Source organism: Rhinolophus sinicus, linkage group LG03 (assembly GCF_036562045.2).
Source record: "Rhinolophus sinicus isolate RSC01 linkage group LG03, ASM3656204v1, whole genome shotgun sequence".
Taxonomy (NCBI): domain Eukaryota; kingdom Metazoa; phylum Chordata; class Mammalia; order Chiroptera; family Rhinolophidae; genus Rhinolophus; species Rhinolophus sinicus.
In genome coordinates, this window is record NC_133753.1 from 96,197,357 (window position 1) to 96,224,495 (window position 27,139).

At 48.9% G+C, this 27,139-nt stretch overlaps 1 protein-coding gene across 1 annotated transcript; it reads right to left on the reverse strand.

Annotated features, from left to right (window-relative positions):
* Positions 1-273: 273 nt before the first annotated feature.
* HEXA (hexosaminidase subunit alpha) lies at positions 274-26,583 on the reverse strand. Its single transcript, XM_019736007.2, has 14 exons — positions 26,285-26,583; positions 10,495-10,587; positions 9,622-9,687; positions 7,972-8,018; positions 7,354-7,464; positions 6,311-6,412; positions 5,573-5,705; positions 4,789-4,969; positions 3,720-3,806; positions 3,400-3,472; positions 2,479-2,662; positions 2,219-2,309; positions 1,456-1,560; positions 274-504 (listed from the first exon to the last, which is right to left on the reverse strand). The coding sequence occupies exons 1-14, from the start codon at positions 26,535-26,537 to the stop codon at positions 441-443; spliced, it is 1,590 nt and encodes a 529-aa protein (XP_019591566.1). The 5' UTR covers positions 26,538-26,583; the 3' UTR covers positions 274-440.
* Between the last annotated feature and the right edge of the window lie 556 nt (positions 26,584-27,139).

Here is a 27,139-nt window from a genome sequence, read left to right on the forward strand (position 1 = left end):
ACTTGGAGGGCAGTGACTGGAGGATGGGGGTTTGTTTCCGGGCTGTGTGGGGTGGGAGGGGCGACTCCTAATGCGGCTGAGCAGGGCAGCACAAAGGCTGTGGGTTTCCTTCCCAGGCCTCAACTTGTAAGATGCCTCCAGGGGCCGGTACTGAGCACACCCTGGCTGGGCCCCGCTCAGCCCATCACTCTGAGGAGCACAGGCCAGGCCTGGCAGCTCCCCTACCCCAGGGCCACTCACATTTTTCACATAGGTAATCCATGTGCATTGTAGTAAAGTGCCACATTGCTCTTTATTGGACACTAGCACCAGCCCCCTTCTCTCCAGGCACAGGGGCACGTGGGCAAGGGGCTTGGTCCCCCGGCCGGGATGCAGTGGAAGCCTGGCCCCATGACCACTCTTTTAGGGCCGGCGTCTCCTCCATGTCTGGGGCTGCTTGCTCAGGTTTGTTCAAACTCCTGTTCACAATAGCCTACACTGAGAGGCTGGGCCTGGACACCTCGCCTGCAGGACACGAAGAAACAGCGTGAGATGAGCCACTCAGAAGGGGGTCAGTCTTAGGCCCAGCAACACCTTCACCTCAACCGGCAGTCTCCCCTTCCCCTGTTTCAGTGGGTCGCAAACTGTGACTGCACACTGAAGTTACCGGGGATCGCACTTCCAGAGATTCTCACCTGGGGTGGGGCCATGTGTTGGCAAGAATCTACATTCTGAACGGGTGCCCCAGGTGATTTCTATATAGGGACACCCAGGAACTTTGGGGAGCACTACCCTATTTCTAACCTGCCTGTCTCTGTACCCCAGCCCCAAATACTCAGTCACTTTAGAAAAGAGGTCGATGCCTGAGGGGTAGATGCCCAGTGCTCTTGGCCCACTGAGTCCCCCTTTAATGGCTCTAAAAGGCTATAAATGCGGAGGCGGTGAGGGACCATCCACCTGTGCAGACAGGAAATCCGTCCTTAGGTCTCAGCCTCAGCTCTAGGCACATCTCCTGCATTACCCAGTGTGCTCAGCGGTGGTAAGGAGCTAGCTCGGAGGCACCAGTGCGTTACAGACAGCTGGGACCCTGAGCTGCACTAGGCTGTGTCCCTCAGGTCCTTGAGACTCAGGAAGTGGATGAATCGTGGAAAAGACCACCTTATATAGTTCTATCCCCAGCATGGGCACACATGTCACGAGAGCCCAGAAAAGCATGGCCATGGCTGAGTACAGACGCTGAAGTTGGACTGGTTCAAATCCTGGTTCTAAGAGACTTTGAGCATGTTACTTAACTTCTCTGTGCCTCAGTTGCCTATCTCTGAAATGGGGAAAAAACTACCTACTATATAGAGAAGATTCAATGAAATAATGCCTAAAGGGCTAAGCATAGTATTATTAGTACTCTTTTCCTGTCAGCAAGGGGTCCCGAGCCCCTGACCTTCCCACTTCCTTGGGAAGGCCCCACAGCCAACCTACCTCAGCAGCTCACAGCGGAAGTGTGACAAACGTTTAAAGGCAAAGTCCAAATCAGTCACCGCCTTGTTGCTCCACAGCCTCTCGGCAACAGCCCCTGCTCTGGGCCTGGAGGAAAGGGGGCACACACCAGATTGGACCCAGGATTCCCTGCAAGGGCATGGGACACCCACAGGCCACTGCCTCTCGCACAGGCTCAGGGTCAAGGGATGTGATCAACCCCTGATTCAGGGTCACAGCCTGGCTGGAGGGCTCCCAGGGCCCTCAAGGACTCAGCTCCATCTTCATGAAAACGTGGACAGGGTCCCACTCTTCTCCTCTCCCACACACATGGGAAGCACAGTCTTGAAGGCAGCGGGAACCGTTGCTGACAGCAGCCACAGCAGCAGGTGTTCTCAAAATGTCAGCTCCGCCCCCGCCCCCAGGCTGGGTGAGGCTACTGAGGAGACAGCCTGGGGGAGTCTTACTAGAGGAATCATGGACTTCAGGCTGGAGCCTGAGCAAGTCATCTGTGCTCCCGAGGCCTCATTATTTGCGAAGTCGGGCTAACACCCTGTATCGTACACACCTGCTGGGTTGCTGGAGAAGCGTAGATGGAAGTCAGGCGGGAGATGAATGCCATACAAACAGAAGGATTACTACAAGGCCCCCTCTCTCTCGGGCCTGAAGGAGGGCACTAGTCTGGGCGTGGCTAGATGGGGTTGAGTCTGGAAGGAAGACCCCATGCCCACAAGCCCAACCCTGTCCGCCCTCAGAAAACCCTTACCAGAGCCGGGGGACCAGGTTTGTGGTGTCCACATACTCTCCCCACATGCAGGCCTCTCCACCAATAACCAGAGCCTTCTGCTCAGTACTCCCTGCGGGAAAACATGCAACAACAGACAACTCTAGGGCTTCCCTTCACCCCCCTTCTCCTCAAATAGGCTGTTTCATCACCTAACGTGAAATATTCAGCCCAGGCCCTCCTGCCTCCCCCGTGTGCTCGCCCAGCCTCCTTTGATCAGCACGGAAGCTCCCTGCTTTCACCTTCAAATGCCAGGGGATCCACCAGGTAATACCCCTTCCAGTCCTGGCCGTAACTTATGCGATTCAGGTACCAGGGGGCAGAGAGCAGGGCCCGGAAGCCAGCACTGGTGATCAGCGCCATCTCCTTCAGGTAGTTTACCGGAAACTCTTCTCGCCAAACCTGGATGATTGTGTCTGGCCGAACCTGTCACAAAGGTCAAAGGGCAGCAATGGCACACAGCTGACAGGATTCCTGGACCACATTATCATGCAGGCAACCCAGGTCAAGGGCTATGAATCCCCTCTGCTCTCCGGTAGCAAAGTAGTTCTCTGTGATTCCTGACCACTGAACTCCTAGCCCGGTGCAGAGGTCAAGGGTTCCACAGGCCGTAGGAGAGCTCCCCGCTGCTTCGTCCCCCCGGCCTTCTGCAGCCCCCTTTGTCCACACTGAGATGTAATGCTGCTGGGAGCTAAGGGAGGCAAGCAGTGGAGCCCAGGAGACTCCCCGGGACCCCGCATGTCCAAGGCTCCAGATGTTTCTGAGGACGGGACAAGGTTCCTGCAGAGCCCCTGCATGTGGCAGGAACTGGGATCTTACTGGTCAGCAGTGAAGGAGAAGGAAACCCTGCTTCCATCGACCTGCATGACCCGAGTCTATGACTCAGGAAGGAAAACCCAACTCACATGCGAGTCTCAGGCATCCCAAGTGCCCTAGCAGCAGAAATGACTCCTGAACAGTGTGTAAGGAGGGGAGACAGAGAGGCTCTGACACCCACACGCAGACCTCTGCGACCTTTCTGAAGGGAAAGGACATGGGCCTAGGGCTCTGAACATGAGAGCCTAATGCAAACCGGGAGGCCCAGTCCGTACAGAGGCAGGAAGGGCTGGGGGACCAGTGGGGGACACTGGGGGTGACGCCCCCTCTCTCTGCCTCTGGCTTACCTTTACTTTATTATCAAACACCTCCTGCCACACCACGTAGCCCTTGCCAAGGGCAGAGACGATGTTGAGGAGCCTGGAGGGTAAAGACAGGGTCTGCTCAGTTCAGACTGGCTCTAGGCCGTCGGTGCCTATAGGCCGTCCCCCATTGAGCAGTGTCTTCCCCACTTGGGAACTGACCACTCCAAACCTGAAAATCCAGGGCTAGGGACCCTTTTGAAGGGGCCAGAGAGTGGTCAAGCAGGGCCTGGCCCTGGTATGGAAAGTGAGGACCCCCTGGGAGGTAACTCGAGGGACCCTGGCCACCCCCCTTCCTTCCTCACGTCTGGATGTAGTAGGACTCCAGCTGTTTGAAGTCGTCACCAAAGCCTTTCTTCTTCATAAAGGCCTGGATGTCGGGGTTGGACTTCCTGAATCCCGAGAAAATGAAGGTTAATTCTTTCCACATCCTCACAGCCCAAAGCCAGGGGACCCACTCTGTAATACTAATTGGGGATTAGTCCTACCGCCTCCCACAGCTTCCCTTTTTCACCTTGAAACACAATCAGCTGAGCATCTCAGAGGCCCCAGATATAGAAGGTGTGGCCTAACAAAGCTGTATGGAGAGGCCACTGACACAGGCTGAGAAAGTTGGAGCCTAGACCTGAAGAGCTTTAAGTTCAACTCTCAGAACACGCATGAATGTCTCTGGACTAGCCACGTGGCTCAGAGCCTGGCCCTGGGGCTGCGGCACGCTGGATCTGGCTTCTCTCTAACGCCCACCTGGGCATGTTCTGCGTTTCCCTTAATATTCATCCTTTATTCCAGCCGGATACAAGCATGGCCGCAGCTCCGTTGCCCCACAATGTATTTTGCTCACATTTCCTCCTGGAATGTTTTCCCCTCCTCCATGTCTCAGAAAAGCCAAACTGTTTCCTCAGATCCAGCTCAAGTGCCCACTTCCTGAAGGAGCCCATCCACCTTTTCTGAGCTAAGTAGATCCGAAGGTTTGGATTTTACAGTTTAATACTAAGTGGACTGTCATATATTAGTCTCAAACTCATCTGTGTCGAGTCTTCCACCAGACTACTTTAAGCCTTCAAAAGCAGAGACTATTTTTCCATATCCTGGATTTTTCCAGACAATTCTGTGCCCAGAGCTGGTTTTTCCATAAGTCACTTAAGGATATGACAAGAAGGGAGAGCGTGAATTCACAGCCTTGCCAAAATCGGGTAGGACCTCTCCGTAGCTGGAGCAAGGAAAAGCCCAAAACCTGAGTCATGTGCACGGAGACAGCTGCTCTCGGAGGGTAGCCCCTGAGGAGCACATATGACAGGCAGCCTGTCGGGCGCTAACCTCTATTCTGAGTAAGCAGTTCATCAGGATGGGATGGGAAGGTGAAAGGGCTCGTACCAGCAGGTGAAATCCACCTCATCTCCTCCAAGGTGAAGATAAAAATCCGGGAAGACAGAGCTGACCTCCAGGAATAACGTGCTCATGAACTCATAGGTGCTGTTGAGAATGGGATTCACTGGTCCAAGGGTGCCAGAGGGCTGAGACCCAGAGTAGCAAGGAGTCAGTAATCCAGAGACACCTAAACCAGTAGAGAAACCCACGCAAGTATCACAAACACACAGACCCCCATGCAGTCATACACACAGACAGTAAGGCGCTCAGAGAAGGCAGTGGCATTCAGAAACATTCCACACACACAGGCAGAAACACGCTGGGATCACAGACACTGGACATCGTGAGGGTTTAATCAAAGAAACTCAAATACATCCCAATGGTAGACAGTCAGAGGCTGGGTTACAGCCGGACAACAGTCAGCACAGGCTCTTGCCCTGACACACGGCTTCCAGCAGGGGTCACCCTTGCTCCTAACGGCTGTTCTGCTCACCTTGCCTTTGGGCAGAGAAGCAGAGAGAGCCCCCGTTCGGCCAAGTTGGCTCGATCTTTCTTCCACTCTAGGGCACAACACCCCGCGAGAGCATCATTAAGACAAGGACATATGAGAAGAACTTGCCCATATTTTAATAGTAAGAAGTGGCCTCCTTCACCCAAAGTAAGTTCTGCCTATCTAAATTCCCAGGTGGAGGATGCCGATGACCGGGGCATGGCACATCCCAGCGCCAATGTGCTAAAGCCCCACAGAGGGGGCTCAGGAGACTTCCTCCTGCCTCTGACATGGTTTTACCTGGTCCCCAGGACAGAGTGTGGCCAGGAGTGTCAAATTCGGCCAACACACGGATCCCCCGAAGCCGTGCATATTCAATCACCTCCTTCACATCCTGTGCTGTGTAGATGTGGGTGGCAGGGTTGTAGGCCCCCTGAAAGGCACAAGACATCCTTAAGGATCTCATTTCCTGAAGGCTAGCAGAGTAGAGGATACTCAAAATGCCTGCAGGACTCCCTGGATATCAGAAAATCTACCCACAGCCTTTGGGCATCAGGGACTATCTTTAAGGAACTTAATCAGAACTGCCCATAAGCCATCACATTTACTGTTTAATCTGCGTATCATAACGCCAGTGAGATGAACAAGGTAGGTATTACACCCATCTAACAGAATATAAATAAATAAAAAGAAAATGAAAGAATAACAACTACAAAGAAACAAAGAAAGACAGACAGAAAGAAAGAAAGAAAGAAAGAAAGAAAGAGAAAAGAAAAGAAAAGAAAAGAAAAGAAAAGAAAAGAAAAGAAAAGAAAAGAAAAGAAAAGAAAAGAAAAGACCAGGAGAGAATATCTCCTGAAGGTCACAGAGCAAATTAATGGCAAACTCTGAACTCGAACTCGGGTCTCCTGAATCCAGAGCCAGTGTCGGTGTGTCCCTAAAACTGGCTGGTTAGGAGGAGAGCTGGTGTCCTTGCCAGTGAGGCCATAGCTAGGCTCAGACATCGACCCATAAACTTAGGGCAAAATCGAGACATACCTTTCTGCTGAGTTCTGGAAAACTGAAGCTCTCATACGGAAAGGAAGGGTCATCCACCAGATGCCAGTGGAACACGTTGAATTTATTGTATGCCATGACATCCTGTAGGGCAGAGCACACACTGTGGACCCACCAGGTTCTCCAGCTTCAGCCTCAGACTTGGGAAGCTGGGGCGAGCTCTAGGCTGCTCCACATACCCGAACAGACCCAGCCTGCCCAGCTTTCTGTTGAGTGTTTACAGGGTCTATCAAACCGTCCTGACAGGCGTGCCTGCCATGCAGGGAAAGCCCAGCACATTTCTTCTTTCCCCAGGGCGTATTCAATCACCTCCTTCACATCCTGTGCTGTTAGATGTGGGTGGCAGGATTGTAGGACCCCTGTAGGACCCCCATCCAAAGGCGGCTGACAGAAGTGGTGTCTCTTTTTGAGATGAGGTCTAGCCACACTGAGAGCAGGGTTGCAGCTATGTGGTACCCTGGAGTTTTCCAAAAGCCCTCAAATACCCTGACGACGAACACTTCTTCCTGCCATTTGTTTTGGGTAGGCTGACTTGTGTTTATCCAGACTGTGAGCCTGTTGTGAATTTAGTAGTCCCATAACCTGCAAATCTCAGAAGCCAAGATGAGGGCTGTCTCCACTCCTTTGGTTCCGCCAGAGGAACAAATGCAAAGGCGGACACCTGAGCTGGGTCAGCAACTGTCAGATCAGCCTGCCCACTGAACTCGGGACAGGAATGTCCCCAGGTTGGACCTTGTCCTAACTAAACTAGAGTTAGCTCTGCTGGTCAAAGAAGCCAATCCCCAAACCACCTTCTGTGTCCCTAGAGACAGCCTGGACATGTGTCCACAGGGACCAGGGAGTAAATTTAAAATGCTCTTGTTACTTTTTTCAGTTGTAAGGCAGGTCATCCTTTACATTTTTCCTAGGCGCCCCTAAAGTTATTTACACTCTCTCTGTATCTCTCTAGGAACATGCAGCCGGGCTATCCCTTGCCCCATCACCCCAGAACCCTACAGGTAAAGAAGGCCGTAAGGCCTGAGTACCAGAGTGTCCAGGATGCTAGGCAGTGGCAGGTAATGGCGAGATGTATCCAACAACAAGCCCCGGTGAGGGAAGCGGGGAAAGTCCTCAATTTCCGTCTTGTTGATAAAGAGCTGTGTGGACCAAACACTGACCATGTCAGGACTCAAAGGGAACTCACCATGGGGGTGGGGTGGGGGATGAGGAAAAGTCTCCCGAGATCCCTGAAAAGCCGCTCTGTGACTGTTTTGCAGGGTAACTGTCTCCCCACACACCCCACACCTCCATCTCAATGAGCATAAGCAGCACCCTGTCTAGAGAGCAACTGCCCCATTCTAGCCCAACACAGCACTCAGCCTATAGACTCTGGATTTTTACTGGCTGTTAACATGTCTGTTTTCTTCAAAGCAGTGTGGTCTCAAGATCATTACTAAATAATGACTCAGGGGACTAAATTATAGCGTTTCCAAACAGGCCGAGTCTACCTAACTAGTTTCCACCCATGTTTCCTTGTATACCCTTGTTGGGGCCATTTCAAGCCACCAGGACTCTAAAGTAAAATTAGATATTTTCAAGACTCTCAACGTGGGGAGTAAACCCTAGAGACTTAAAAGGAGCCCTTTTTGAGGGCCCACACTCACCGTGCCTTCGGGGGATCTCCAAACAAGCTGGCTAAAAGTCTCCAGACCTATAGGGAAATAGAGAGGCAGAGTAAAGATTCGGGGGGTGGGGAGGAGAAAGACATCCATCTGGGAGGTTCCCAGTGTGCCAGAAGGTAACGCGTTGAGCCACAGTGAAAGGGGACATAGCGTAGTAGGCGTGAACGTTCTCAGCACCATGAAAGGGGGATACCAGGAAGCTGGTGTCAAGTTTTGCTCTGTGAGTTATTTGGGAGGAGGCAGTGTAAGGGGTTTTGGTGCTCCTCCTTGGAAGACACTAACCCTCAAAACCCACATCCCTCTTACCCGTATTTCCAAAGGTGTGAACTCACAAGAATATTAAGAGAGGCCCAGATGTGTGCCTGTAGGACAGGTACACGGACAATCAGCCTGCACAGGGCTAAGGCTTTGCAGGGATAGCACCCACTGGAGCTAAGGGAGTGGAGGAAACAGTCCCCTGTCTGCTGCCCCCTTCACTTCTCCCAGACTGAACTGTGCAAAAGTGATCATAGCTTGAGTTTCCAAAGAGCCTGGGTCCACAGCTGGACCTACAAGACAAAGAGTCGTCCACTTTTCCTCTTCAGAGCTTGAGAAGAGACCCAGCTGTAGGGAGCTGAGGTGCAGCAGGGAGCAGCCGGCCCAGCAGTGTCTCAGTCCACAGGACACAGGCTCTACATTCCAGCTCGGCCCAAGGGCAGGCACGTGGAGTCCAGAGCTTTGTGTGTCCTCAACAGCTGGAGCCGCACCTCTGAAAACCCAACAGAAGCTCCAGGAAGGGTTCCCAGAGTCCCGAATTTTCAGAATGAATCAATCTGTGAGACCTTAGTGGCCACTCAGCACCTAATGTGAGACAGACCGCTAGGATACCGTTTGGTTTATCTCCCCCGACTGACGCCCAGCGTTCTGGAGTCGCAGGTTTCCCCACCCAACCAGAGTCATCATTAGCACTTGCACAAAAGGTACAAGAGGGAAGAAAGGGGAGGTGGCATGCCGTGAGGGGCAAGGGAATAACGACAAACCAAACCGAGGTTTTCAGTTCTGTGAGAATTTCCCTCTTCCTTCACCTGTAGAAGTGTTACCAAAAGCAGGTGTTTGGCTAAGTCTGTATCTAGGGACCAAAAACCTTTCCAGGAAATCAAGAGGAATGGCACAGGCCTCTCACCTGGCAGCTAGTCAAGGCCTCATTTTCTCCCAAATAACATAATTCTACATATTTTCCTACTACTTATCTCTTTCTTTCACATTTATCTATTTCTTTTGATATAGTTTTCCTTTTTAATGAAACCTGGCCAATTAGTGGCTTTAGTGAGAGCTGAACAGACAGCACCTGTGGCCGAGTCGCCCCTGTCCCACTGGCAACCAGCAGCAGCCCGCAGGCTCTCCCACTGCGTCCCCGAGCACCCGCCCAGAGGGCCCACCGCCAGTGCACAGGCGAAAACTGACAACGCCCAGGGAAGGTGTACGTGAACCCTCCTTCCAGGGGGCTGTGGAAACATTTCGCTTGGTCTCCATAAAGAAAGTTTCCTAAAGTGGGGGCACCGCTGGGCCCCCCTGTCCTGTCCTCCCACCCACCAATGCCAACCACCCCATCAGCCTCCGGTCTCTTCCCGAGCATGAGCCCCACCTCGTTACCTCGGAGGGCTCCCCAGACGGTTGCCGAGAGGAGGAAACACTGCTCGTCACTCACAGTCAGGGTGTCTGGAATGACAGCAATGACCCCATTTGGTTAAGGATTTCTACTCTCAGATTACAGACCACATTTTCTGGATAAATCCTTGGATTAAAAAACAACAGCAAGATCACATTTTGTTTTTCTTTCAAAGAGGAGATGTCCCCAGAGCAGGGCAACTGCAGGTCAGCCAGGCCTGGGCCAGAGGGGGAGGGTGGTCACCCAGGGACTGCAGGCCCTAGAAGATGATGCGTGATGGGGGACAGCCTGCAGCAGAGTCCTCTGCAAAGCACCACCCGCTTATGGGTCAGTTTCTCCCCCAAGAAACATGAATCCCCACCAGCCTTCAGCTGAAAATACGAAGTGTCCTACTGGCAAAGGGGACGGTGATGCTTGGAGGGGTGGGACCGGGTTCCCACGTTCCCAAGGCCTTTGTAAGCACCCTCCTTTTCCTTTCCCCCCAGCCTTCAGCTACCACAACTATGGATATGAGGAAGAAGCCACGACTTGAATGTTCTCTCTGCTGCCTGGGAAGTCCGCAAACGCGGCTGCTCAGGGAAGACAGGAGGCAGTTACAGGCCCTGACCTCACCTCAGTACAAAGGATCAAAAACCCCAGAGTAGTTCATAAAGAAAATCAGCAAAGTGTACACATTCCGACAATGGCAATGGAATTATGCTCAGTGCAGAAGGCAGGGGTCCTGTGGGACTCAGTGAACAGCCAGCGTGACACTGGTGACAGCACATAGGAAAAAAGCCTTCTGTGGCTCTTGGCTTTGGTGGCCCTTGGTCCCCACAGGCACGGAGGGCTCCAGGCGGGAACAAGGTGGTACTTACAATTCTCCACTGACTCCAAAGAAGGAAGCTCATCACATCCCGGAGTGACCACAAGGACAACCAATGAAGTCTTCTCCGACATAGGCTGCTTTCCTGCAAGGACAGTGGAAACTCGGTGTGGCTGACTGGCCACCACAAGTAACGGGCAAAACCAAAGCCCTATAAGAGGGCCCCTAGCTCTAGTCCCTCAGGTCACATGCCTGTGTCATGAAGGGAGGGAGGACAGAGAACATGCTCTTGGCACAGGTACTGCCTACTCATCTGTCCAACTTTCTCCTGTGCTTGGGCCCCCCCAGCCCCCACGGATGAATGATCGGGCGGCAGCCCTTTGTAACCAGGACTCGGTATCTCTGGCTTGGTCCAGTCCAAGCACCAGACTCCAAGACCTCAGCCATTGCTTTGAAACTAAAGGCAGCTCTAGAGTGCCGGTGCTCAAGGCGTGGTCTGTGGATTGGTTGCTGATCTGTAAACGGTGTCACTGGTCACCAGACAGGAAGCTTGTCTGATGCCAGAATGTACACCAATTATGTCAGAATAAACACACTGTTTAGTTCTAACATTTTTCCACAACAAGGTCTTCTTGATGAAGGGGACAGTTTCACATTCTGGTGTGTGTGCTTCTCCCCTCACTGCAGACTGGCGCTTGAAGGAGCACTGCTTTCGAGGGCTCCACACGAAGGGTTTCCAACCTTGTAAAAGCCCAGGAGCTAATGTGAGCAGATGAAGCAGATGAAGCAGATGACAGGGGTCTCCTGCGCGGGAGGCCTGCGATGACGGAGCTGGTGCCCCAGAGAAGGCACATGTCACTAGCCCATCCTCCTTCCTTCCCTCCGCTTCCCAAACAGGTTCTCTGTCCAAGACTTCTCCCATCAGTGGAAAGCCACCCAGTATGAGCTGACATACTATCTAATATAGCCCTCCAGAGCCTAGTCCATGCTGGAAAAAAGCCCAACACAAACGCGCTGTCTTCCCACCCTCCTGCCAGTTCTTCTCTGTGACCTTCAGGTGGTTGTGACTGTAGTGTCCCAGCCTTAACCTCAGTGAACTCCCCCCCCCCACTCTTCCTGGAGCCGCACGTGTCCCCAGGGGCACCACACACCCACGACTTCCTGTGGAACTACAAAGGCCGGGACAGAGGCTTGAGAACCAAACCAGAATCCCAAACGTTCTCCACCGCTAGACAGAAGGAATCCGAGAGCCGTGAACCATGTCAGAGGAGCCTGCCTACCCGCCCTGAGCACGGCCTCCTGGCTGCATCTCAGCTCTCAGGTCTGCCAAGAAGGAACAATAAGCGGCCCTTTCCTATCATCCTGAGCAAACATTCTTTCCCCTCCCAGTAAACACTCTGTGCCCTCACTCTAATGCGTGCCTAAACCCTGCAGGGAGAAGGGAACTTGAGGCCGGTCTGGGCCAGCCACTCACAGCTGCATTCTAAACCCTAAAAACTTATCCTCGTAGCACAGAAGCACAGGCTTTCGGGGCAGGGACCACTCTCCGAGCAGAACCTGGAGGGTCAGCCCAAGCTCCCCAAGCAGATCGGCCATCTCTACAAAAACAAAGAGCAAGGAAGGCTGGATTTATCGTGGCGATTACTTCTTTAGCACAGGGAATATAATAAAAAATGTGATAACTCTGTATAGTGCCAGGTGGGTACTGCTGAGTAAGTACGATGTTCACCTGAAACTCATATCATATTCATTTCTATAGTTTATTAAAAATCTTTAAAAAAAAAGATCAAGAAGGACTTAAGTGAGGAGTGGGGGTCAGGAAAACTGTAGAAGAATATCCCTCCTTAAGCGAGGCCTTCTGCCCCCTCCTCGTGCCCACTCCATGCCTGCACAGCACAGAGGTCAGTGCCACTCGTGTGCTCGACTACGCAGACGGCCATCCAGGAGAGGCACGAGGCCTGGGGACCTCGCTGCTCATCTAGGAACTGAGGAGAAACCATGACTAATCCACACGTGGCCGCCACCGTCACTGTCCTGATGACGAGAGGTGGCACGAACACCAGGCTTCTCTGAACTATTACTTGGAAGACAAGAAAACAACAAGTGTTTGCTGTTATTGCTTTTCTGTCTTATTTTTCTAAAACACACCGGCACTGCAGTCTTTTAGAGGGGTGGGTCACGGACTCCTTTGAAGCGCTAATGAAAATAAAAGGATTTCCTCTCCACCCAGAACAGTGCCCCTGATTTAAGGGCTCGTCCCTCCACTCCTGCCACCAATCTTATGGTAAAGAATCACTGTCCTAAGAGTGCTCTCAGTGACTCATCTGGGTTTGGGCTGCTGCTTAAACACACTATGAGGGAGGAAAAGTCTGGGGGAGGTGGTGAAGTGAGAGCTGGCAAAACAGGAGGGATCCTGGATCACTTACAAGGATGCAAACAGAGGCTCACTGGTTTTCTGCCTTCCAAGTTGGTCGTCTGTCTGGAGAGCAGGAAACAGGCAGGGGCCAGGCCCGCCACCTCTGCACACACGCACACACGCTGCACAGAGAAGCACTGACGTGCAAGAGGGAACAACCCATCAGGCAGCCATCTCCTAGGCACACTCACAACATGCTGGCGGGACAGCAGGAAATTCTGAAGCCTCCAGTGCTCCGGAAGCAGCACGATAAACAGAGCACTGAGCTGGCAAAGCAGGAAAGGTTGGTTCTGGTTCTGCTGGTGCCAAGCTGAGGGAGTCACAGGCTCCCCTTTCCTCCCTGGTAAACAGTGGCGAGGTGGCCTCTCGTCCTCTGTCCTCCGTCCTCCCTCCTCCGAGCTGGCACGTGGCCCACACACAGCGCAGACCGTGTAGTCAGGCCCCTCCATGACGGCCTCCTGTCTCTGCGGTTCCCTCACTCCCTGCTTTCATGTGAAGTTGATCTTCTTGGGGCCACTAAAAAGCTGTTTGGTTTTTTTCTCATTTAAAAAGTTGAAGAACTTCAAACAGAACGTAGGTATCCCTCCTTTACCCCCTCTCTGAAGTTTTCTACCCTTGTGTGCGCCTGCAGCATAATTAGCTGTATTCATCACAGATACATCTGCTGGACGGCGACCTCTGAGAAGCCCGAGCACCCAAGTCCCACTGCGGAACCTTCTCCAGATGCCAGTACCAGGACTCTTCCATTGCCTTCCTCTCCCACCTTCACTTCCTTCCCTCCGGCCCCAGATGTGGTCCATCACTTCAGATACAATCTGTACTCTCCACAACCTGTCTCTTTTTTCTTCTGTTGCATCCAGTGGGCAAAACTCCCGATCCTAATTCAAACTAACCTCTGCCTTCTGTGCACCCAAGCCTGACTACTTCCCTCTCTGCTGGAGGGAAAGGGGAAAGTCACGGAACAGCAGGACTGGGCCACTGACAAAATCATGCTCTTGCATCTCAGCTGGCCCTTGATGCGGCCCTGAAAATCTTCTATCTCCACTATTGCTTTTCCCCTAATCTCTGCAACAGCTAGTTCAAACTTCTACCACTTTCTTCACGTCTGTAGCTTGATCACCACTGCCCTCACTCTAAGCAGACAATTGGAACTCACATCCATCCCACCTTCCTCTTCCTCTCTGACAAAAATACCTACAGCACATGTCTGATCTTTAGCTTGTCCTCCTCCTACCTCAGTGGAAGGGGTTTCCTTTCACCTGTGCTCTGCATCTCTCCTCAGGCTCTTCTTGTATAAGTTACTTACTTCCCTTTCCCCCAAAGTCTTCAAATTATTTCTTTCTGGTGATTCTTTCCCATCAGCATTAAAATATTCGCAAGTCTCAACTGTATGTCATCTCAAACAGTCACTCTTTCATTTGCCTTCCAGTTACAAAGAAACTCTCGAGGAAATGTAACCTGAGCAGAGTCTGACAGCTCTGGGTTCCAATCTTGATTCTTTCTAATGCTTTGTGCTAGCGGTGGGACCCTGGGCAAGATATTTTCCCTCTCAGAGCTACAGTTTCCTCATCTGTAAAATGGGGACAGTGGCAGTGCCCACCTTCTGGGCTATTGGGAAGATTAAAAGAGTTAATGCATGTGAAGTACTTGGCTCAGTACCCGCACGTGATAAGTGCTCGTGGAGCTGGCTATCCTTAGTCCTCTCTTTGTAGCCACTTCTTCACATCCTATCTGCTCGTCAGTCTGGTTTCCTTCCACCGCTCCTCTGAAAATGCCTTCCCCAAGGTCCTGTGGCTCTGTAACTAAATTCAAGGGACCCTTTTCAATGCATTCATTCGTTCATTCACACAACAGTTATTTATTGAACACTTACTATGTACTGGGTGTTCTAAGTGTGAGGGATACAGCAGTGATCGAAACAGACAAAATCCCCTGCTGTCACGGAGCTAATGTTCGAGCGACCACTCACTGCTTCTGAGACCCCTTGGCAGCATCTGACATCCCAGATCTTCTTGAAACTAAACCTCTCTGCTCTCGCTTGGTTTTCCTTGTAACTCCTTCAATATGTTTTCTCATTCTGCTTTCCCTACACCAACCCCTACGTGCTGGTGTTCCCCTGGGTCACAAACTTCTCTTTTTCTCCTCACTTACACTCTCTCTGGACACTGTCATGTACTCCCACGTAGGCTGATAACTCTCAGACCTAACTTTTTATGCCAACTCGTCTTCTGGAGCTCTAGACTCATGCACCTCCCCTGAAATGTCTCAAAAGCATGTCAACTCTTAAATACAAATCTGAACCAACTCTTCCTTCCTCTTCATGGCTGATCTGCTCTCTCAGATGGATAACACATCACCTACTGATTTACCCAGACAAGAAACTTCCTCCTTCTCCCACCTTCCTGAGTAGCCCACAAGTTGATTTGCTCAATACTTATTGACTGTCTACTATGTGTCAAACACCGTGCCAAGCACTGAGATTACAACAGTAAAAAAGAAAGACCCAATTAAGTCTTATAACTACAAAACCCTTATTCTCTCCTAACACCACCACCATGCCCGCACTCCATGGGTTAATGCCTTGATTCAGCGTCTCCCAGCCGATCTCTCCCTGCCTCCATATAGACTCCGTTCCAATCTACTATCCTTTGTGATCTTTCAATACGAAAATCAGGTAATGATAATCTCTGCTCAAAGTCCTCCAATGGCTGCCCGTAGCTTTCAGGAGAAAGTCCAGGATCCACTGGATCAGGGGTGTCCAAAGTGCGGCCCACGGGCCAACTGCGGCCCATGATCCATTGTTAATTGGCCTGCAGCAAATTCCAAAAACATATTTAGTTTACTTAAATAAACTAGGTGAGGCAATACGTGCTTCACCTCGAGTGAGTGGCCCGGCTGTTTGTGTATTTTACCGCATATGGCCCTTGGTGAAAAACGTTGAAAAAAGTTTGGACAGCCCTGCACTGGATGATTATAAAAACTCCAGCCTCGTCTTCCTCTGCTCTGGGTAGGAACTCGCACAGTAGCACAACGAACTCTCCACAGAACCCTGAAAAGGCCACATTATCCATGCTTCTCTTTGCACATACTCCTTCTGTCAATTGAAACAAACTTTGCGTTGCTTCCACATCTCACCTGATTAAGAAATAACTCTGGTTTTCCTTTCATTAAACTTTGCCCCACTGTTTCCTAAGAGACCATCCTATGTGATCATGAAGGAACACGTACATACATTTTTCGTAACATTTATTTTAATGCACGTTGTTTGTCTATCTCCTCACCAAGGCTGTGAGTTCCTCAACAGCAGGGACCAATCTCAGTGTCTTTGTTTCCCAGTGCCTGAAACACGGTGTCATTCAATAAATGTTTGCTGAAAAAATGAATGATGCTAGAATTTAAAAAATGCATATTTAATGGTATGTGTGCATAACGATTGTGCTGCATGATAATCAGGCATTAACGGCAAACAGTCAATGTAGAGGTTACTTTTCTATACCCAGACCTAGTATTTCTGAAGTCCTGGCATTGGAAGGGGGATGGTAAGAAGACACCCAGGCATACAGAAAGTGACTTTTCAGACACTGCTCTGAAGACTTCTGGGTCCATAAATCTAAAGGTTCAGGTCTTTCCACTTCTCTGGAAGGGACAACTCACTGCTGCATTAGGGTACCGGAAGCGATGTCTTTACCCAGCGCACAATAGCCTCTCACTCCACCAGCCCTGCTCTTCCTCGAATCAAAACATTTCTACCGTATCAATGTGTTTAAGTCACAGAATCCTAGCAGCATGGAGAAAACACATGCGTTTGGTTATAACGTGCCATTTGGTTTGGTTTCTGGAGTGGAAACTAGGAAAGTCAACCCAGCCTTTGGTAGCGTCCCACTCTTTCAGGTCTGCCTGGCCCCTTCGTCCTGGATCTCTCCTTGGCTGGTGCCAGCGTTGTGCTTCTCCACGCCCACACTCTTCCCTCCCCCTCCCATCTTTGTATACATCACATCCGGCTTCCTCTCCCCATACTCAGCCTAATAAAAACCCTTGAAATCACTCACTTCCCACACATTTCTTCATTCCACCCAGGATATATTGAGAATTTACTGTGTATCAGGAACTGTGCTAAGTGCTGGGGCAGTTAGAAAGAAAAGAAGCCCTGGTCTCTGCCCTTGAGGAGCTCACAGTCTAGTGAGAAAGACAAATACAAACATTACAAGACAGCCTAATAGGGCTACAGTCATACTATAGCTACCTCCACAGAGAGAGGCAGGCTTAACCTCGGAGGGGACCTCTGAGCAGAACCTTGAACACTGAGTTGGTGGGTGCCAGGCTATCAAGAGGGGAAAACGCATTCCAAAGCCTGGGAAACAGGCAGTGCCCAAGTACAGTGCTGTGGGGAGGGGAAGAGGAAGGCCACCTCTGTCAAAGTCCTTATCCGAGTAAAGCAGGAGTCTGAGAACCGAGCTGCCCTGTGCCTGGAGCCTGGAGACTAGAGCCCAGAACCCAGAGCCTGGAGCCCGGAGCCCGGAGACAGGAGCCCAGAGTCTGGAGCCCCTCCACACTGCTGCTGAATTCAGTTTGGATCATGGCGTCCCATGAGTCCCTATAACTATAGATCCCAACAGGTAACCTTGGTTAACGTTTTGCACAGTCTTTCAATTTTTTTGTAAATACAGATTTATTATTAATTTTTAAAACAAAAATGAGATCCTGATGCATATCAGTTGGTAACTTTTTCCCACGTCCCAAAACAATTTGCAGATCTTTTTTTTTTTTTTTTATAAAGAGGGTTGAAGAGTGATTTCTTTTTTTTTTTTTTTTTAAATATTTTATTTATTTACTTATTTTTATTGGGGAAGGGGAACAGGACTTTATTGGGGAACAGTGTGTACTTCAGGGCTTTTTTTTTTTTTTCCCCAAGTCAAGTTGTTGTCCTTTCAATCTTAGTTGTGGAGGGTTCTGTTCAGCTTCAAGTTGTTGTCCTTTCAGTCTTAGTTGTGGAGGGCGCAGCTCAGCTCCAGGTCCAGTTGCCGTTTTCTAGTTGCAGGGGGCACAGCCCACCATCCCTTGCGGGAGCCGAACCAGCAACCTTGTGGTTGAGAGGACACGCTCCAACCAACTGAGCCATCTGGAAGGCAGCTCAGCTCAAGGTGCCGTGTTCAATCTTAGTTGCAGGGGGCAGAGCCCACCATCCCTTGCGGGACTCGAGAAATTGAACTGGCAACCTTGTGGTTGAGAGCCCACTGGCCCATGTGGGAATCAAACCGGCAGCCTTCGGAGTTAGGAGCACGGCGCTCTAACCGCCTGAGCCACCGGGCCAGTCCGATTTGCAGATCTTTTAATGCCAATATATACAGACTACATCATTTACAAGTGTTATATAGAATTCCATTTTTGAGATATACTTTAAAGAGTTAAAAGTCCTAACTTTTCTCCTCTTTGTTGGCATTTGGAAATACTTCTTTCTGATATTATAAACAATGCTCTAGTAAATAGTCATATATGAGTATATATACATATACATATATGCTGTGAGAGATTTTTTGTAAGCAGTTGCGAGAGATTTCTGTAGGAAAATTCCAAGAGGTGGAAATGCCTAGCCAAAGAAGAAAATTTGGGGTTTTGACACTGCGAAATTACTCTTCCAAATCATTGCACCAATTGTCATCTGAACCAACATACATGGACCCATCTCTCCACATCTAAAACTAGACCACCTCAACTCTTTTTCAACAGTGCTAGCCTGATAAAGAAATATACCATTGTTTTAATTCATACTTCCTTAATAATGAATGGATTTGAGCATTGTTTTGCATTTACTGGCTATATTCTTTGTACTTTTTTTGGGGGGTTAATGTTCTTTTATTGATTTGTAGAGCTTTTCCTAGATTTTAAACTTATTTTTTAAGGATGCAAATATTTGCCCCATTTTGTCTTTTATTTTTGAACCTATGGGTTCTTTTACTTTACTTTTTATGCAGTGAAATCTATTAGTTTCTTCCTTTATGGTTCCTTTATTTACTGGCTTAGAAAGGTCTCTTCTACCCCTAGGTATAGGTACCGTTTCCTTTATTTCTTTCTAATATTTTTATGGCACACCTTCTATCTTTAAATCTTTAATCCATCTGGAATTTACTTTTGTTATTGCTATGAGGTAAAGATTTAATTTAAATCTTTTCCACATGGATAAGATAAGCCATCCCTACCCACTGACTAATATATTGACTAATATATCTTCTCACTTTTGATGTGAAATGCTTCATCATATATTAAATTTTCACGTGTATGTGAATTCTTGATTATCTCTGGAACTTATTTTCCTGGCAGTCTTACAGTCAGGGAAATCTACCATGTCATATTTCTATCATCTTTTGTCACTCTGCCCAATATATAATTGCCTCTGCTCATTTCTGGACCCACGCTCCCATTCCTGTAAGTATTTCCTCTCCTCCATAAACCACCTGTACTATAAGTCACCCACCCCCACAAACCATCTGGAATCTTGTTCTATGGTTCTTTAACTATGAAAATCCTCAGTCTCATCTACTTCCTCCTTAACTGAAGCCTGACTCTCCCCAGGAATGCTACTTCCCCTAAAACGTACGCTGGGAGACAGCTCCTTCCCACATCCTCTCTTCTGTGGCTCATGTCACCCAGCTGTAAAATCTTGAGCCTCTCCTTGTCACAACACTCTGCAACTTCCTGGTCACTTCTTTATTTAACCAAGACTTTGGATCCTGGTCCCCGTCTTCCTCTCCAGCTCAAGGCTGGCTACCGTCCTAGACGATTTCAACACTCAAGAGGAAGAAGTAACCCACGCTCTGGCTTACCAGTTATCCAAGTTCATCTTCCTCCTCCTCAACCCCCTCCCATGCTCACCTCCTGGACCTTCTTGTCCCAGGAAGTGTTCCAACTCATTCTCTCAAGCTTCAGCACCACATAGCTACCTGTTTGCCAGACACTAGATACTGCACTCAGCAGGTTCACAATCAAACTTACTTTTTATAATTCTCATCCCACCTCTAACCTCTTAATTAATGTCTCTGTCTTCTCTCTTTTCATTCCATCCCTCCCTTCCCTTCCCCTCCTGCTATTTTCCCTATCTTTGTGAATGGCTGCAGGAAACATTCAAATTGCTAAGTCATAAATTTGCAGTCACCCCCAGATGACGCGGGTCTACTGCCTCTCTGGCTTCTGAACTTGCTGACCCAACCTAGAGCTGTCTGCTTCAGCCACACGGACCTCAGCTTCCTTGAATATGGCACGGAGGCTTCTTCCCCAAAGGCCTTTCCCACAGGCAGCTCTTGCTATGCAGGTCACCACCTCCATACCCACCAACTCCTACTTTCAGACATGACTAGACAGCTCTTTATGGGAGTCTCTCAAAATGTACCCCTGCACACGCACACGCACACACTTGGGTCAAGTGCTCCCAAAACACCTTATACTTCAACTACCAGCAAAAATCACACTTTATTGTGTGTCTATATTTCCACTTCCAGAGACTGTAAATTCTTTAAGGATGGGAGCAGTTCAATTAATATTCTTTGGACCAGTGCTACTGACAAATTAGAGTTACTTAATAAATACTACTTGTACTAAGAATGGATGGAAAGAAGGAAGCCAGCCAGAAACACTACTGGAATCTGATAACAATGGGCCAGGTATCAAAATATTCACAACCTGAATGCTACTGATTAAGCAATTAGATGTTAGAAGTTACTATTTGAAGTAATTAACACTTGAAGTGTGATCAGGGCTTAACCCTACCAGAGGCCAGTGGTTTCCAAATCGCTAATTGGTGTATTGCTCGATGAAGATACTTATCTTCAAGATGGCACAATAAAAATCTCTGTAGACAAACAGACCTGTTTGGAGTTTCTGCTCCACCACCCCTGGCTGTGTAACCCTGGACAGGACGCTTAGCCTTTGTGAGTCTCAGTTCTGAAGGATGGGGCAACACCAACTTCACAGAGCTATTATTTAGATTATAGAGCATAACATATAGCAAGTGCCAGACACTCAATAAATGCTAGTTTCCTTTCATTTTTCACTTCCTTTTTCCTACGAGGTCAGTTTGGCCACTTGGCTGGAGGAGCCCAGGGGTGGCGGCTTTGTGGAATAAACACTATGGGGGCAGCTTCCCCGAAGTTTTTCATGAGCTTCTGAGTGGAGCCTGAAGAATCCACTACTGTGTGGTACCATCCTGTATGGCAAGCAGGCGGACACCAAACATATAAAAGGGACATAAGCGTGGAACTCTGCATTTGCCTCAAACTAGGACTGTGGCCCTAGGCAAAAGACCAAAGCCACTAAGTGGGGTCCCAGTAGTTACCACCGAGACAAGGTCGATGGGACAGAATTTAAACTTTTCATCTAGTGTACCTAGTAAGCCATCTCCCTTCCGATCCCAAAGTGTCACAAAAGGGGAGGCTGCTGACCACCACCCGAGCTGACAAGCGCTCAGACTTCTGCATCCAAGCGCACACTTCCAGAGGAAAGCGCTCTGCACCATAGCCAAACCTCAACCAACCTCAGACGTGGACTCAAAGATAGTAAGGACATTGTTATTGGCTAGAGATCAGGGTTGAGCGCACGGCCAGGAAGCTTCAGCAATTTGACAGAAGCTTAAAGCAGAAGGGAAATGAAAGAGAGAAGTTCCTGACCCCGTAATGGGTCTTCTTCACTACAGCCAGGAATAGAGAAGAAACACAAATCCATTTCTCTATTACAACAGACTACAGACCTGTAAACCTTAAGGCAGATCACAGAAAACCCTTCACACATTCACCATTCTGACCTCTAGAGACGCAACCTCCTCTCTTCAGCTGACCTTGCTGTCAGTGGCCTCACAGGTGGGAGAAAGGTCCTACCTAATCCAACTGGTCTACCCTCTTGAGGATGCACATGGACTCAATCTTATCATGTATTTCCAGGACCAGCAGAGGAAATTTACAAAAATGCAGACACATAACAGTGACCTCCTCCATTTCTAAAAGAAGTAGAGGTTCGGCAGTAAAACTTTCCCTCTGTATAATCAAAAGGAAAATAATTGAGTTGTATGCCTCTAACAGGCTAAGAAAGGGACAACATGCCCCAGCAAGAGACTGTGTAGCTATAAGTGGGGGGGGGGGGGGAGCCCACACCTGCTATTAAAACCAAAAACAAACCAAAAAAGAAGGTATCAACAACCAAAAACCTATACTTTACTCTTCTTTACTCTTTGCCCTGCTTTACTCTTCTGTTTGGCAGTGAGGAAGCGGGGTGGGGGGTAGAGGAAGATGGAAGGAAGGACGCCACTGGAGCTCAGACTTTTAACTTTTATTGTTTAATTTTTTAAATCACCGACAACTTCTTCCTTCTACATACCCTCCTTCAAAGATTGTAAAGACATTCATCACCAACTCCTTGTTATCTTCAGAAATGCTTGAAATACAGATTTTTTTTACAAAAATCAGCAGGAACTGCTTGGAAATTAGGCAATTTGCCTGAGGGCACACAGTTGAACCAGTGACTAATAAACATTCTCTGGCTGACTCCTGAATACACCATGTCCCAGACCCTGAGTCCACCATTGCATACAGTCTCCGACCAGAATGTCCAAGGCAGGGGAAGCAACAGCAGCTCAAAAAAATTATCGACTCCAATTTTTCATAAACCGGACCCAGACTATCCCCACACACCTTGATTAAACAGAACTTCCTGGACTCAGTACCACCGAGGGCTATCGCAAAATCATTACGATTTAGTAATAAAGAAGAACACAGGATTGTGAGAGGAGAGGCTGACTGAGGCCTGCAGGCCACGCTCATCTAGGCCCTGTGATTCAAAATGGAACACAACAATTATTTTGGCCCTCACTAAAAATGAGCTCCTGCTACCTGTGTCCTCCGCCATCTTTGTATTTCCCCTCCTTATGTGTCCCTCCATTCTCCACATACCAACACACAAGAAAGATAATTCTAACTACAGAACGCTCTTCCTGCGTTGTTTTCTCCCTCTTTGCTTTTAAAACAATAAACTCGGGCAATCAAGTCTTCTGCAAGGGCGTGCTGTCATGGGAGAGGTGAAAGTGTACACAGCCTCTAGCCCAATCAGAGTGGAGAGAACTATGTAGTAATCAGCCTTACTCTTTCTCCGCAGCCCCGCTGCCTGGCCTGATCTGTTTCCCTCCTACAACTCCCTAGATGCACTCCCAGTGCTTCCCCAACTCTGTGATGAGATAGAATCAACTTGAGTTGGGACCACAGCATACTGTGATCCTCCTTGCCCTGGAATCACATGCTAATATTCTAAGTTTGAAACCTGAAAGGAAATGCAGGCAATCCATTCTAAATGAAACCTGCAAATCATCTTAGAAATAAACAAAAGCAGGAAGCCTGCTTACAAACTTTTACACAAAATAGCCCTTTTAAGTGAATATATCCAACGAGTAGTTAAGTATCTACTATGTCTCAGGCATAATTATAGAAGGAATAGCCAAAGGAGGTATTTTAGGAGATTCAGATTATAATGCATTATGCCGCTTATTAATTTAGTCACTTGTTTGATATCTGAGGACAAGCAAATCAAATATTGATAATGACTGCAGAAGAATCCAGACTCTCATATAATAACCTTCCTTCCATTCTAGAATAAAAGGACTGGGAGAAGCGTGGGGATTATTCTGTTCAGGGATGACGGTAACCTAAATAACTCATACCGTGTAACCTAAGTAACTCATAACTGGAAAATAAGCCTAGCGTGATTTTCAGGATGACATCCCCTGAACATAAGCCCTAATGCATCTTTTGGAGCAAAAATTAATATAAGATCCGGTCTTATTTTCAGGGAAATACGGAAGGGATATTTGTGTGGACATCAGAACAGAATGGGAACATGTAATAGTCATTAAGTACTATGGCTTCAATCAACTAGTTTCAGGAAAAGCAAAGAAGAAGGCAATCAAACAACAAAATCAGATTTAGTCACTTGACCTGAAAAATTAGGGCTTCATCAGCTCCATCAAGCACTCAAAAAGTATTTGGGCCACATTAGATGGGTGCCATCCCAAATGATCAAACCTTTGATTTGCAAACAGGATGTGGCTTAATAATTGAAACAGAAAACTAGGTTCATTCAAATATCTAGAGCCTAAAATAATTCCATTTAACAGGTTTAACAACATGTAACACACACCCTCCAGTTGACAGAAATACCTCTCAATGACCAAGACAGGGAGCAAATATGAAACACCTCCACAGACCATTTAGCGATTGGTGGGACTACGGCTAAACTTTGAAGGTGAATTCAGAATAGAATGGAACCTCAGTACTAGATTTATATCTCAGAAAAGGAAAACATGAATTCCACTGAATTCCAGGTTCAGATCAAAAGCAGAAGTTGTGCTGCATTAAGAAAAACTCTGGCCCAGCACCTATAAGGAAGTTACTTGGAGGACTGGGACGAAAAGCTGTTAGCTAAGATTTAACTGGCATATGTTTTCTTTACTAAAATCAGCACTATAGAGAAATACACCCTGGTTTGGGCCTTGTTGATGTTGCTTTCCCCTCTGTCAATGTATCCTTTTGTTTGTTTGTTTTGCAGAAATAGGACTATAGCTCAAGTCATCTGAAAGCCTCCCCAGAAAACCGTTCCTAAGGGAAGGCTCCATGGGAAGAACAGAGAAGGAAGTTACTCGTACATCTTTGACAGTGTGCATCCAAACCAGTTGTCATTCTCTTTCAACGGACAAGAATCCCTCAACTAACAGAGCAAATTCACTCACAGGAAGGTAATAAACTGCAATAAACATCTTATTTCGTTTCTTATCTGTCTCTACATCTTTCTTTAGGAATATATAGCACCCCACTGCCACGTAGCCACCCCATTTCTATTTTCTTGATTAAACTGTAGTCCTATAGCAATGGAGGTAAAGGCTTAATTTAGAAGTACAGGAATTATCCTAATTTACACAACGGTAGTAAACACTCTCATTATCTTTTGAGCATTTTATGATACATTGTCTCCTTTTGTTTCATATTTCCCCAATAGGACTGCAAAGCTTGGGCCTAGGTCTTATACTTTTCTTGTTACCTGCAGTAGCTAATGTAACCTCCAGAGCGCCCAGCAGGGGGATAGGCACATACCAATTAGATGATAGATTGATTTTTTTGCACCAGCCAGGCCCTAACTGTTTTATACCAAAATAAACATATTCTGAGCATCAATCAGGTATAAGGTATTCTATTATGTCATGAAGGAGTCAGAGAAATATGTGATCTACCACACGCATGATAGCAGGCTTTTTGTCTTCCCAGCCTAATACATTTTATACCTTAAGAACCACCTTGATGCTGAGACTCTCTGTCACTTTCTAAGTGCCATCTGTTTAATTAAATCCTTTTGATTCTACATATTAAATGAGAACATTCGTGAAAGTAATTTAAGCAGTTGAAACATACAAACTGTGATCCTATGGCCCAACCATAAATACGGCTTCCACTCATAAACACCTACACATCATAAACAGAGAACTAGATTCCAGATTTGCAAGAAAACTCCACCAAGTAGAATTTTATTCCTCTGTGTTGCTGACTCCACTCATCAATTTGCTTTGAAATAACAAGCGTCAAACACCATTTCCAGCAGCTGCCTTACAGAATATTGCCAGCCCCTGCTCATTTAGATGAAACCAGTATCCCCAGCACTCTGGGCTTTTCATTGAATCCCACACAGCCCCCAACTTCACCCCTCCCCTCTCTCTAGCCCCGGCCCTCATCACACACACCAGCCCAGCACTTTGAGCTCAATCATAACCCTTCGTGCCTCTACTCAAGTCTTTTATCTTTCCTGGAATAGCGTTTCAATCCTGGCCCCTTCTGTTCACCACCTCACTGCAAGTGGCCGCTCAAAACTCATCTCTTTATGGAAAGTGTTCTATGATTTATCTCACAGTTGAAACATTTACTGAACATACTAAGGGTGTCAGATACTTTCATGTAACTCTGCGTAGGTCAATACACTTCTCACGTTTTGTCTTACCAATTGTGGGTGTTAGCTGTCCCTCATCTACCCAGCCCGGGTCACAGCTTCACTAGGACCCTGTGACACTTGAACGTAATAAGACGGGTCACTGTAGAGGCCTCTAGGCACTGTGTTTTCATTAACTAGACATCCGGACTGGACTGCAGTCCTATAGCAGGCATTTTGGGTGAAATACAGCCCGAGGACAGGATTCCACGTAAACCCTGGCCCCAGAAGTCAGTTCCATGCAGTGAATGGCGGTCGGGCGCTAACCCCTGGGGAGGCTGAGACAACGGCTGGAGTCAAAGGGCTGAGGAAGTGGAGACGAGAGGCTGGTGCGAGGAGGGCGCGGCACCGCGGAAAGAAGGGCGTCTCAGGAAGCCTGGGGACTTGTCCCAGAGCCGGAACAGGCGGGGCACGCCCGGCTCACCTGTGCGGGCAGGGCCGGGCCAAAACTCGGAGCCGAAGAGCACGCCGCGGTAGCGCTGGAAAGCCTCGTCCAGGACGGAGCAGCCCGGCTGCGCTGCCGAACTGGCGTGGTACTTGAATTGGAAGCGGTGCGGGGAGATGGTGTAGAGCCAGTTGGAGGTCCGGATGGACTGCGGCCAAGGCCACAGGGCCACGGCCCGCCCAGCGAACGCTGCCGCCAGCAGCAGCGAAAACCAGAGCCCGGAGCCCGCCATGGCCCGCCGGACTCCCCAGTCCCAGTGGCCGGGCCACGTGACCGCGCGGTCAGCTGAGCGGCGCCCACGTGACAACCGGCGTGTCACGTGACCCGGCGCGGTTCTGCGCCCGCGACCCGGGAGCGCCGACCTCCTGACCTGCGGCGGGGGGCGTAGGGTGCGGGCCCTCGGCGATGGGTCCGGTGCGGGCGGCTCGCGGGCCTGGTGGCCCAGGAGCCCATGCCCACCGCACATGCCGTGCCTGCCAGCGCACAGCTGTGCGCGCACCAGACTAGACGCGCCCGGTGGGGAGCGGGCAAGTCCCCGGACTGAGGACTTCTAGGCTGAATCTTGAACGGGGAATAAAAGTTCGTCAGGCCTGCCTGGGAGGTAAAAGACGTCCAGGCCCCGGGACTTTCAGAAGCAGAAAAGGGGGATTAAAGCCACAGGTCGCTGTGATGTGAAATGCGGTGGGGTGGGAAGGGTCAGGGGTAGGTCGTCTGGCTCTTCCAGAGAGGGCATCACAAGGTCACAGAAAAATGTGATCTGCTTATGACTGGGGGAAAAAATGTGTACTTTCAGAGCAAGCTCAAGTTTCCCCAATTCCTGCTTCTGGTCTGAGC